The 13693-nt window shown below is 46.4% G+C and overlaps 1 protein-coding gene across 11 annotated transcripts in view; it reads right to left on the bottom strand.

Annotated features, from left to right (window-relative positions):
* Window positions 1–180: 180 nt before the first annotated feature.
* Window positions 181–13693, bottom strand: part of AGAP1 (ArfGAP with GTPase domain, ankyrin repeat and PH domain 1) — a 306975-nt gene continuing 293462 nt past the window's right edge. For all 11 annotated transcript variants that reach the window (XM_041399539.1, XM_041399540.1, XM_041399541.1 and 8 more), the window contains 2 exons: window positions 2023–2278; window positions 181–1544 (listed from right to left, as the gene is read on the bottom strand). In XM_041399539.1, coding sequence (XP_041255473.1) covers window positions 1341–1544; window positions 2023–2278 — 460 coding nt within the window. In that variant the 3' untranslated portion in view covers window positions 181–1340. The remainder of the gene's footprint in view (window positions 1545–2022; window positions 2279–13693) is intronic.

Here is a 13693-nt window from a genome sequence, read left to right as displayed (position 1 = left end):
CTCCTTCTGATATGTTGTTCCTCACAGGCTTTGGAAAGAAGAGTTCACTGCTGGGAATATTATCGATGTACAATAATGATCTGTAACCCACAGATCCTAACTAGTTGCACATTATTTAGTTCACATCCATTACAGTTTATAAATTAACAGAGATGTCATTTTCTGTACAAAAAAAAAATCCATGTATATTTACGGTCTTTTTTTTATTCAAATAGATTTTAAATACATAGAATCTAGAGACACAATACAAAAATCTGTATAAGTTAGGCAATGCATCACAGGAGTGACCAAAAACTCAACACAATTTACCTTGGCAAAATGACAGAACCTATTTCTGCTGGCTGAAAACTTAACAAAAAAAAAAAAAAAAAAATTAGCCTTTAATGCATTTATTAATTTCACCAAATGTACTTGAAATGTTGTTTTCCATAGCGGTATTCATTATTCCTTTTTGTGTTTCAGGCTTACTCTTATTTATTTTTTCCATTTTGTTTTTACACCAAGGAGACTGCAGTCAAATAACACTCAGCAACTCATTTCCTCTCTTTGGACTGAAAAATTAAACAGATACTAAATTATGACAGTGAATTTAGAAAGGAGGGCTCCAAGGGCTCGAAAGAACATGTCTGAGATAATATGATGCTTCTAAGAATATTGCAATCACATCCAAGCAATCACCGAAGCGTGCCATGTAACTACCTCCTCAGCTAATATGCTTTTTTCTCCGTGATGACTAATCATGTTCTATTAAACAGCAGTAATGCTGGAAGAACTCAACTATACAAGTGTAATGAAGCCAGTATTCTCCCCGGACAGATTAGCTACAACTGATTTGACACATACCATCATAGGAGCTTCAAACCTGACAAACTCTGTGCTTGCTTCTGATTTATGCCGTCAAGCTCTTCAGGAGAAGAGAATGGAAATCCAGGCGTCGCTGCGTTCCGTAGAGGTGAAATGTTCTGATGTGCTTCACTGTCACTTAGGGAAAGTCACCATCTCTCCTTCCTTCCTTCCTTCCTTCCTTCCTTCCTTCCTTCCTTCCTTCCTTCCTTCCTTCCTTCCTTCCTTCCTTCCGCTCCGGCTCGCCTCTCCCCCGGCGGTGCCGCGTGTCCCCCGGGCGGTGCCGGTGCCACGCGCGGCCCATCCAGCGCGGCCCCCAAAACAACGGCCTGCCCGCAGCCCCCGCGCCCCCCGCGCTCCGCCCAGCGCTCGGGATGGACCGAGGGGAAAAGGGAGAAGGAGAGGTACCGGACTCACAGAGCGGAGCTGCGATGGGCATGGAGGAATGCGAGGCTGCGGACGCGGCTCGGCTCAGCGAACGCGCGAGCGAGCTCCCCTCAGATGATGGTGGGCATCCTCCCGCCGCCGTTGTTGCGGTTGTTGTTCTTCCTGGACAGGTTTGGGGTGGCCATGAGGGCGAAGCGCTCGTCGGGGCAGCCGTACTGCAGCAGCACGTCGATGCACTCCTGGCTGGAGGCCTGGCGCGCGTAGGCCAGCGCCGTGTTCCCGTGGGCGTCGCGCGCCATCACGTCCACGCCGTACTGTGGGGAAACGAGAGGGGGGCTGCTGGGAGCTGTGGTGGGAAAATTTTGGGAGGGGCTTTGGGATTGGATATAAGGGGAAACAAGAGGGGAGCTGTTGGGAGCTGTGGTGGGAAAATTTCGGGAAGGGGTTTGGGATTGGATGTAAGGGAGGGTGAGGGAGCAGCCTGACAACAGGAGCACTGCAGCGCCGAGCCGTGTACGGAAAAGACGCTTCCCGAGGGAGGGAGTCTCTCGTGCGGGACAAAATCTGCCCCAGCAGATTCCAAGCTAAGGGAAATCTCTCCTTCCTCCTTTCCCATGCTCTCCTTCGCTTTCCAACAAGCAGCAGAGAGGCAGGAACCTGCTTTTCCGCCGCCTTTGGAAAGCGTGCGGCGAGGAACAGCCATGCCGAGGCCGTGGCGCCGTGAAGGCCTCCAGGAGCAGCCGTGCCCGTCCTCCCGAGGGACACAGCCCAGCCCGGGCAGCGAGTCCTTACCCAGATGAGGAGCTGCAGCAGCACCACGTTGCCCTTGCGGCAGGCCAGGTGCAGCGCCGTGCGCCCGTCGCCGTCCCCGCAGGTCTCGTTCACCTCCTCGCGCGTGCCGTGGGCCAGCAGCAGGATCACCGTCCGCAAGTCCTCCTCGGCCGTGGCCCTCAGGAGATGCTGGCCCAGAGAGAGCTCCAGGCACTGCAGCGGGGCGAGGAAGAGCTTCTGCTCGTACTTGGCGCGTATCCAGAGCTCTTTTTCTTCCCTAGGGGAAGCCAGAGGGGACAGGTCACTCTCACCCGGTGTCGCAGCCAACAGTGCTCAACCAACAAGGAGGTTGTTTCCCCTTTCAAATTTATGTCAAGAAAGCCCTTACAGGAACAGTTCACCCTAACCTCAGGAGCAGTTCACCCAAACCTTGTGTTTTTAGCACAAGGTTTTTGTGTTTTTTTGTGTTGTCCACCTTACTGTTCCAAGTGCTCGGGATCCTCCTTGATGGATGCTGTGCCCATGGGGTTGTAGGAGCACAACAGCCAGGAGGTCCTAAAAAGCCCTGGGCCAGCAACAGGTCAGGGCAAGAGCCCTTGGTGCCACAAGGACACAACAAGCAGCCGGGTTCCACTTTAAGGCTGAAAACACACTGCAAAAAAATGCACCCGATTTCTGTATCCCAGACCAGAAGTAACCAAATGGGGGCTTTGTCCCCCTCCAAGCTGAGTAATGCTCCCAAAGGCATAAGGATGATTCCTCTTGTTTTCCCAAAATTCAAACCAGTGCTTTGAATCACCTTTTCCTCCTGAGATATCAAAGAACCATCAGAAGCTTTCTGGTGCTATCAGGTTACAGCAGAACAAGGACTACAAACAAGGCCCTCCGCTCACCATTTCAAAAATTACCATACAATTACATGATCTGAGAGCAGCAGCCCCAGACAAAAAAGTCCCATTTAGAGGTCCCTCAGGTAATCTGCTCAGCCTGTGAAAACCACAAACATCACCTGAGCCAGGCAACTGGGTCCTGGTGACAGATTCTCTCCTCCGGAGTACAAAAGGCCAAGCTCTGTTTACGCCTTTCAGCCGTGTTTACACTGCTCCCAGTAATCTAGTGTCAGGTTAGCCCTAATCTGTTTTTAAATACTTATGTAAACATCTCCTTCCACCAGCAAATCTGGATTAGTTTTGCATCATTTCCTGGGACATGCGGAGTGACCTCGCTGTGACCTGCCTGGATGCTTTCAGGCACAGCTTCCCAAAGCAGCCACAGCTTCCCTGCCCCGGCCATAGTTTGCCCCACAAACACGGCCAGGGCTTCTCTTCAGAGCAAAAGTGCAAACAGAAAATTAACACAGAGAGTGCTTCTTTCACCTCAAGCCTCTGAGTGACTCCTGCAAGCTAAAAGACACACCAAAAAAAACCCCTCCGCAACCCATTTGGGCAGTTGCAAATTAACCTTTGATGGCAGGATCTGATAAATGGAGTATGGCTGCAGGTATTCCAGATGGAGAGGAGGAAGAAAAGGAGTTCTGTTATCAGAATCTTTAATTCATGGTTTTTCTAATTACATTTTTTAAGGTAAAAAGCCAAACCAGAACCAGTGCCACGAACGGGATAAAGTAACACGCAATTATCTACAATTAAATGGGCATTCTTGCAACAGCTCTACTCCCAGTATCCAGCTAGATTATGTTCAAGGATGTTAGCAAAGATCTCACATGATTTTTAAACACACACAGAGGTATTGAGAGTATAACCAACACATCCACTACACGTTTAAAATGTGCCAGACTGGAAAATGAGGTGATTCAACCTGTGCTGTTCACCCACAGTAACACACACCAGGGCTCTGGGAATTTATTTTTCATATGTCCATACATCCTAAAGGCAAAATACTCCTCAGATATGTAAGTAATATTTTCTTTACCTTTGCCAAGGGTCTGCAAATGAATCTCCCTCTCCCCCAGATGATTTTTGGAGTGAGAGAAACTTTTGACTCCTATCAGAGCACTGCTTGCTCAAGAAAAAGTCCCTTTCTATTGAGAAAAAAAGTCACAAGTCTCTCACTTCCAACCACCATTCAGCCTAAACTATAGTTTAGTGAGGCTAAACAGAGAGAATAACTGCTTAGTTCAGGCAGAGGCTCTCCAAGCTTGAGGCAGCTTGAGGTTCACAAATCTATCAGCACCAATTTCACGTTTGCTGTGCGTCGCGTGGGCAACCCTGATGCTCCTGGAAGGATGCAAGAAAGAGATATAGGAATGCCCCAGTCCTGCTCAGTTTTGTCCTACTGCCCCAAAAGGCTGGGGAAAGAACAGGAAACTCTTTAGAAGCCAATGTCACAGGAAGGGGAATGCTGCTACCTGCCTCAGTGCTGGGCACCAAATGAATTCAATCAGTAAGGTGCAATTCCACCTTCGGAGTCACATCAAGGGTTGTGGTGGAATTATAAATTAAAATAAAGGTGCTTCGAGGCCTCAGATGTTCGGGACAGCACGTCACTGACATCAGTATGGAGTGAGATTCAGGTCTTTTCAACAGTACAAACTGGGCACAAGGAAGATTTGGATGTTAGGGATGAAAACAAGATCTCATCAGAGGTAGGAGGAAAAGCACACTGGACTACACCTCATGGACAGCCACAACACACAGGGACTGCTTTCCACTGAGCATAGAGAAAGCCAATGTCCACAAACATCCTGCCTCCATCTCTGGCACAAACCATTTAATTTGGATGGGAAGTCCTGGGGACTTTCCTGGGAGACAGCTGCAGCTCCGCCGCTCCCATTCATCTCGGAAACCCTGACAACAAGACATAAATACTGCAATTGTTGCTCTGATGCCCCAATTTCACTTCTGGGATCCACAGCTTGTCTTGGTTGAGGTTTCATTTCCCCCAAGGAAGGCCAGTCCAAGAGCAGAGTTGTCAGCAGTAGATCACTTAACCTCATTGCAGTTCCCCGGAGGACCACTGCTCACATCCCCTGTTAGTTAATGAGCTAAAAAATGAATTATTGGAGCGGTCAGCAATAAGCAGGAAGAGGAGGCACAGTGTTTCATTTCAGCCAGCGCTGACATACCTTTAAATAAATCAACTGAATAAGAGCACGAGGAAGTGTGAGGGAGAGCAACTCATCAGGAGAAAGACACTGAACCAGTCCCTAAAATAAAGGCTAGTAAATATTTCCCTCTTTTCCTCCCTTAATTGCAATCTGGGCAATTCTAAATGACCCTCTCCATACCAGACACTTCCAGCTGTAGCTGTCAAAGTCAAACCAAGACTCTTTTCAGACTCTTTCTTGGTTCCAAACCAAGAACTTTCAGCAGTGGAGTCCTTGTCTCAGGAGCAAATCAAAGTTCCTGTGCCATAGAAGAAACATCTTCACATGCTCTGATGGTCCCAATGACACCAAACACTGGAGGAGGTCTGAGCTGCCTCTTCCTCATATACAGCAAAATAGAATACGGTTATATTCTATTCTAAAATAGATTATAATATGATTATAATCTATTCTAAAATAGAATAGATTATGAGCTCCTAGACAAACTTAGAGAAATGAACAACAGAGCCCTAAGGTCAGAAGTTCTTTGAACCTTTTCTCTCCAAATATCTGCATTAAACCCTGATCTGTACCTGCTGGCACAGGCTCCAAACCTCACTGTGTTTGCCCCTCACACAAGGGGCACATACAGCAGAGGATCACTGCAGAAGACTCTACAGAAGCAGGAATGAGTCACCAGTCTTGCCCAGAAAGTGCCACCAAGCTCTCTGCTCCTGCAGGAGTCTCCATCACTCATGAACCCTGAGAACACACAGTGGTGTGAATAACGAAATCCCTGCTGCAGCAGCAACACTGTACATAGGTAAAAGGTTATTAGAAACAGATGAAAATTTCAGTTCTCAGTTTATTTTGATCTAATTAGGTGCTTGCTTCTCAAGATAATGTCCAATTATTTAAATTACTCTGCCAGCCACATCACATCATTATTATGTGGAAACATAAATACTGGGCACTGGAAGGGGGGAGGGTAAGCAGGGAGCATCAGAGAAGAGAAAAAGCAGATTTGCTTCCAGCACAGCCTCGCTCCAGTAGCTGCACTGTGTTCCCCAGCCGTGGGTTTGCACTGGAGATGCTCCTTGAGGAGCCCACATCCCACACAGCTCAGCCCCATCATGTGGTGCACTGGGTTTTCCACCCTACAAAGGCCATCAGAAGCCTCATCATGGTGGTATCCACTCTCCATCCTGACTCCTCCTCACTCCCATTCACCTCTGCCTTCACCTCCATTTGTCCCTCACAGATTTTTGGTGGAGTCACATCAGCAAGCAAACAGGAAGAGGATGGCCAGGGTGGGAAAAAAAGTCGTGCTCATACAGTGACCCAGAACTGCCTGAGTAGGCAACAGCACGTGGCTGGAGAGCCTGGGAACTTGCCATCAGAATTCCACAGCTCCAGAGCAAGAGCAGCCTTGCTCTGCCCAAAGCATGACTAAAAGGATGACTAAAATGTCGTGTCGTTATCCAGAGTTACTCACCACTTGTTAAAAAGCTGGATCGAATTCTGACGGTTGAATTAGAAAGACAGTGGACAGCAGGTATTTACCATGGCACAGCACTGATTTCCCACCACCAGAATAAGAGCAGGCTCCTTACAGGCACTTTGAAGTGAAGTTTTATCCTCCACACCTCTGACAACACTGAAAAGCTCCAGAATTTTTTTCATCCTTTCTTCTCTCTTGCTACAGGAGCTAACTCTGTAAGAGAGGAGGCCTCTCAGAGGTGTCTCCATGGTGGCTGTGCAGGTGCTGTGCCCGTGTGTTGCCATTTCTGGTTGCTCACTGAAGTGCAACCCTTTAACGCCGTGGTAACCTGGCCAGCTCAGCAAGAGCTCTGCCAAATTTCCTCTCCTGTTGGCCAGCTGACAAGGTTAATGTGTCTCTTCCAAGAAAATGAAGTAAATCTAACCCACTGCACTTCCCAAACTCCTGGAAGAGCCCCAGGATGTGTCATTAGCTTCGTGGTCCAGCACACAAGGAGCACACATCACCTAATGACCGGCGCTGGGCAGCTGCATGTGCAGGGGCTTCCTGATTAAACATCCCCCTCTGTGATGATCCCAATAAATGGCACTGCTTTGGACAGGCCTGGTGATGCAGGGTTGGGGTGGGTAAAAGGAAAATGTTGAGGGTGGGGGCAGGATTGAAATGTTGGAGAAAGGTTCACGATGCTTTTAATTGCAACAGCAAAAGGGGGGAGAAGAAGAGAGGGTGAGAAGAAAGGGGCTAGCAGCAAGGAATTTCCAAAGTGCCTTCCTGCCCCGAGCAAAGCAGGAACTGGGAGGAGAGGCATGGAAGAGGAGCTGGGAACAATATGCTGAGAAAACACAGGGGCTTCCTCTCTCTCTGCAGGAGAAGACCCCTCTGCTGCATTGCAAAGGCAGCGCTGAGCAGCTGAGCGGCTCCGCGCCCCGCATGCCTCTCCGCCCGGCCGCGTTGCTAAGGGGGAAGGCACGAGCCCACCGGGAATATCCAGGTCCCTGGCAAACAAGAGGGCTCCAGACAGCAAACAAAGACCGATGGGTATTTATTCCTTAATTACTGAGAGCTTTGAAGAAACGGGCCCACTGTAAATCCCGCCCGCCCAGGGAACGGACCGCGATTTATGCGCGCCGGGGCAAGAGGAAATAAATATCTCTCTGGCTCCTGATCAATATTATGAGTGTTTTGCCAAGCTACAGGGTGTTTTATGAGCTGTAAGGACAGAAAGGGACCATTAATAATTAAATAAAGTCTATCTATTAAGCTTATTACTTCTTACAAGTTAAACACCCCTGACGGACGAAGGGCAGCCCCATAGGAAAGCCGCGGATCAGCCAACCCGTGTCTTGCCGTGGACTCTGGTCCAAGTGAGCAGTGTGGTGACCTGGCCTAGAAATGATTTAGTTGCTGTCTGATGGGCAGCTTATCTGCCTGAGGACTGTATTCAACCCACTCTGCAAATTTTGGTCCAGGAGACAGACAATTCAGCACTGTGAAGTCATGCCAAATTCAAGTTACTTCTACTCTCGGTCCTTTTCATCCAAACCAAATGGCACAAATCCCTGGAAGAGTTCAAGGCCAGGATCTGAGCACCCTGGGATGCTGGAAAGTGTCCCTGCCCATGGCAGGAGGCTGGAAGGAGATGATCTTGGTCCTTTCCAACCTGCACCATTCCAGGATTCTATGAAACGAAGGCGGTTTCCCACCAGCAGCACCTCGTACTGTCAGGGGCTCGCTTCCTGAAGCCCCCAGCTTTGGACCTTCTCCACCATTAACTCTCCTATCCAATTTTTCAGTTTTCCTTTCATAGCTTTGTGTTTCAGGGAAAAAAAAAAACAAAAAAAAAAAACAAAACCCTGCTGTGTGTGAGGGACAGAGATCACTCATTTGTGCAGAGCTCAATATGCTTCTCAAATTAATCACGGCTTGCCTGACACTTACCAGTGTCATCATTATTTGGATTTGGTGGAGCTCCTCCACCTTTTTCCCTCTCTCCCGACAGCATTCCCCTACTCAGGGCTCCAAAACAGCTGCTGTTTCTGCACTTGTGGGTTGCCCCTCTGTGGAGTAAGCAGCAGAACTCCTTGAAGCATTAATACACCCGCAGGATTTATCGCTGCCCAACATTAACGACCAGCCTGGCCAAGACATCAAGGTTTACTGACTTGAGGCTTTTCAGATAAATACCCTTCAATTGTGGGCTCTGATTTATCACAGAAAATTGCAGCCAACTTCTGTTTTCATTGCACGACACTCCATCTAATAATTTTTAAGGTTTACTGATAAAATATATCACACCTGAGGTTTGCTCTGTGTAAAGTTAAGCAAAAATTGTGACACACAACAGCAGGGGATACTGTGGGTACTAAGATAAGGCTTATTAAGTTGAGAATAAAGATCCTAAGGGTGACAACTCTAAGCCCTGCAAGTTGTTTAAATCTTTTCTCACTAAAAATCCAGGTTTTTTTCTTTGTTCTGTACCATTATGTGAAATGAAGACAGTCCCTAGAGATTTAATAAAAATCTTGAAGAAGCCACAAGTTGTTCTTTTCCTCTAACCCCAAAAGCCCCAGAATTTTTTGAAACAGCATCGCCGGTGACATTTCGAGGGAAAAACCTTAACAATGGTAAATCCTAAGGATTTAGACCTCACCACAGTCCTGAGGAGACCACAAAGACAATCACAGGTCTGGAACACCTCTGCCATGAGGAAAGGCTGGGAGGATTGGGAATGTTCAGCCTGGAAAAGAGAAGGCTCAGGGGAGACCTAATTTTGCCTTCCAGTTCAGGAAGGGAGTCAACAACAAAAATGGGGAGAGCTATTTACAAGGGTCTGGAGTGACAGGACAAGGGGGAATGGGTTTAAACTGACAGAGAGTGGGTTTAGATGGGATATTGGGAAGGAATTCCTCCCTGTGAGGGTGGCAAGGCCCTGGCACAGGGTGCCCAGAGCAGCTGTGGCTGCCCCTGGATCCCTGGCAGTGCCCAAGGCCAGTTTGGATGAGGCTTGGAGCAACCTGGGACAGTGGAAGGTGTCCCTGCCATGGCAGGGGTGGAACTGGATGAGCTTTAAGATCTTTTCCAACCCAAACCATTCTGTGACTGTGATTTTAAACACACTGATCGGTGAAAATAGTTTAAAAAGCACCATGAAGAGTGGAAGAAGACGAGATTTCTCCTAAGGTGTCTAAGGAGAGACTTTACAAGAGTCTGGAATGCAAAACCCACGAACAACAGCTCCCTCACACCCACCCTCTGCTGAGCACAGGAAAGCTCCTGAGTTCAGGATCAGGTTCTTTTTATATGCTGGCACATCGGTATCAAGGTAAACATCCACGCAAAATTTAACCCGAACCATATCACTGTGCTGGCTAGCCGAAAAAAAAGGCTGACAAATGAGTTATCACTTGTGGTTTTAGACACACAAGTGAACTGCTTCCATTTCTTGTGTGGTCAACCTCAACACTTGGGCACACCACAAATATTACCTAAAAAAAGCCAAAAGCTGCAACAGTTGCTTAGAAATGCTAAAACCAAGGAGTATATTTGCTTCTTGCCTGTTTTCAGTAATAAATATATATATATATATGCAGGGAATAGTAATTGGAAACACGTACCTAATGCATTTCATTACTTGTGTGTAACCACACTTAACCTGATGTCTTAAGTGTATAAATCAAACTGCATTGTGCCAGTACCTAAACACAGACTGGAAATTTCAATTTGCCATTTGATATACAGTCACTCAGGTCAGAAGATTCCATTAATCTCCGATTTGTTAACACTAATTTTCTCCTACAGCAAAGCCTTGCTTAATGCAGCAGTGTTTTAAGTGGAGCTTGGGAAACCATTACTTATTTAAAAAAAAAAAAAGGAAATTCCCTTCTCTCTTGTATTTTTGGGATGCTCTGACATTGGAAGGAAATGATGAATCTGACCCCATGTTCTTAGAAGGCTAATTTAATATTTTATGATCTATATTATATTAAAGAATGCTATACTAAAACTATACTAAACTATACTAAAGAATACAGAAAGGATACAGACAGAAGGCTAGAAAGATACTAATGAAAAACTCATGACTCTCCTCAGAGTCCGATACAGCTTGGCTGTAACTGGCCAATAAGTAAAAACAATTCACATGCAACCAATGAAACAATCACCTGTTGGTAAAAAATGTCCAAACACATTCCAAAGCAGCAAAACACAGGAGAAGCAAATCAGATAATTATTGTTTACATTTTTCTCTGAGGCTTCTCAGCTTCCCAGGAGAAGAATCCCGGGCAAAGAGATTTTTCCAGAAAGTATGACGGTGACACTTCTCCAAGGTGGCGGATGGGGAGCGACACACAAATATTGCAAGGCATAAATCTCAATAATCCGTGCCAGGTGGGAGATGGAGCGAGGTGGCTGGTGAGGTGCCCCCGTGGCTGAGCAGCGTGCCGTGCAGCAGGGCCGTGCTCCCCCATCACACAGCATTAGGGATACCATAACAGTGGCTGACGTGAGCGGCTTCGGAACGCATCCCATGGCAAACACGCCGAGGAAGAGAAATGGAGCTTTTCCTCTGCTTGCCCTGCTGGAAAGTGGAGGAGCAGCAGAACTGAGAGTGCCTTATAAATAATGAGGGAAGGGGGAAAAAACCACTTGGAGGGGTGTGGCAGTTTCGGGGTCCCCAGGATGAAGGAGGAATTGAGAATCTGACTCCATATTCTTAGAAGGCTAATTTATGATATTATGATATTATATTATGAAAGAATACTATATTAAAATTATACTAAAGAATAGAGAAAGGATAGAGACAGAAGACTAGAATGATCATGAAAACTCGTGACTCTCTCTTCCAGAGTCCTGACACAGCTGGACGTGATTGGCTATTAAGTTAAAACAATTCACATGAGACCAATCAAACAATGACTAGTTGGTAAACAATCTCCAGACCACATCCCAAAGCAGCAAAAACAGAAGCAATTGGATATTATTGTTTTCATTTTTCTCTGAGGCTTCTCAGCTTCCTAGGAGAACAAGTCCTGGCAAAGGGATTTTTCTGAAAATACGACAGTGACAGAGTGGGTTGACAGACTTCCAGAGTAGAAAGACCCCAAATGAGAGTTTGCTTGAGGCTTCCATCATACAATCAATAAGGTGGGAAAAGACCTCGAGGATCATCAAGTCCAACTGATCCAAAATGGAAAAAACACATTGTGGGCTCCAGGAGAACTCAGTCTTTACTAGAGGATCAAAAACTGGAAGAGGACGGTCTAATTGCAGCACCTCACAAAGACCTTCAGATATGTTTCCTGATCCTTTGTTAGCAGTAACTCCTACAGTTTGGTTTGCAAGGAGAAAACAAAAATCCTTTCATGGGGCTTTAATGGCATCTTAATTCCAGTAGAAGCAGTAAGATGATGCTCTTTGGAGTATTTGGGAAAGAAGAACACCCTCCAACCATTACACTGAATTTATGTAAGACATAAAAGAGAAAATACAAGTAATAAACATCGTATTTGAGCACAGACTCTGAAGAAAAACACATTTGGAACAGCAAGCAAATAAAACCAACTGCTTGCTCTGCACAAGTCAGCAGTGGCAGGCAGGCAAGCTTGGAGGGAAAGGTCCAGGGACTGGGGGGCAGCCGGACGATCCCCGTGGGCAGCTTTTCTGGGATCTACATTCCAGAGATGTTGCAGGGACCTCTCCCCTGTTCAGCTCTTCCCAAGCGACTTGGAGCTCTCCCTTCTGCTCCCCTCACATTCTGATGTCTCCTCATTTGCATCCCAAGTACCACAGAATCCTGAAGTTTGGAAAAGACCTCCAAGATCGAGTCAAACTTTCAACCAAACACCATGGTGCCCAAGGCACTTATTTCTGTGTCTGCTCATTCCTTGAACACTTCCAGGGATGGTGACTCCTCCACCTCCCTGGGCAGCCCTTCCAATGCTTAACCACTTTCTTAGCGATGAAATTTCCCTAATATCCAACCTGAACCATCTCACTGATGCCAATGACTCTACAGAAATTGTTGATGTCATTTGACCCTTCCACCAGTCTCATTTATTAATGGCTGTTTTTATTTAGGAAAAAATATGCCTTTTTTGGCAAGGTAGAGATCCCAAAGTACTCCCTCTGTTCAGCAAGTGATGGGACTTCCCTCCACCTGTTTTAGTGGACTGCAGGTGTTTGATGCCCTTCTCAAACCATAAATTAAACCATTAGTTAAAAAAAGACTGTTGGTGGACTTGCTCATGTGTCTGGAAAAGCCAAGTGGATAAAGAATTTCTTTAGAATAAAAAGGGATGAAGACTTGAGAATCCTCAGCAGTTAATACCCAGAGAAATCCATGAGGTTCCTCTGACTAAAAAACTGAAATCTCAATGATTTTTTGTTTGTTTGTTTGTGCATTTCCAACAATGGGATGTGCAACACTAGGGTTGCCCAAATGTGTCCCAAAAAAGGTGAGACTAGAGATGGATGTGGCTTTCAGAAGACATGGAAGTGCTCAGGTCCCGCTGAAGCTTTTCCAATGTACTTCTGCCTATTAATCACTTGCAAAGCTTCAGGCTTTTATGATTTACAAGCCATAAGGTGGATGTTTGACAGTGGGAAACCCACAGAAAACCTGACAGCAAAGAGAATCTGCACCGGGGACACCTGCCAAAAGTGACAGCAAGTTCCACTTGGAGAGTGACTCAGAGAGAGCTGTGCAGGGATTTAAAGGCTGAATTAAAGCCAGAATTGAGGAATTAAAGCCTCTTGCCCAAGTGTTTCTGGTGCATAAGTGCTCTCTCTCTCTCTCCCAGCTACTTCCCTGCAAATTCCTCTTCAGGCCACATTTGGAAATTATTTAAAAAAGATAAAATATCCCTAATCTGTTACCAATTAGAAGAAACATGTGAATATTATTTTCTAATTTGTGACTCAATCTTAAAAGTGAACTCACTGAAATAATTACACTGGCTCCTGAATATTCCTATTGTGCTCCTGAAAAAAAAAAATCCAAAACCGAACAGTGGGTATATCCTCTACTGCCCGAGATGCCCTGGGGCTGAATGTATCAATAAGAACCATCAAAGGCCTGGATGTGGACTGCCAAAAAACCTGTAATTTCTGCTCCCTGGCAGCTGCAGCCCAGGGGCTGCCAAACAGAC

This window comes from Onychostruthus taczanowskii, unplaced genomic scaffold (assembly GCF_017590055.1).
Source record: "Onychostruthus taczanowskii isolate IOZ18803 unplaced genomic scaffold, ASM1759005v1 scaffold164, whole genome shotgun sequence".
Lineage (NCBI taxonomy): Eukaryota > Metazoa > Chordata > Aves > Passeriformes > Passeridae > Onychostruthus > Onychostruthus taczanowskii.
Note: the sequence above shows the minus strand (reverse complement) of the source record. Positions and strands in the feature narration are given on the sequence as shown.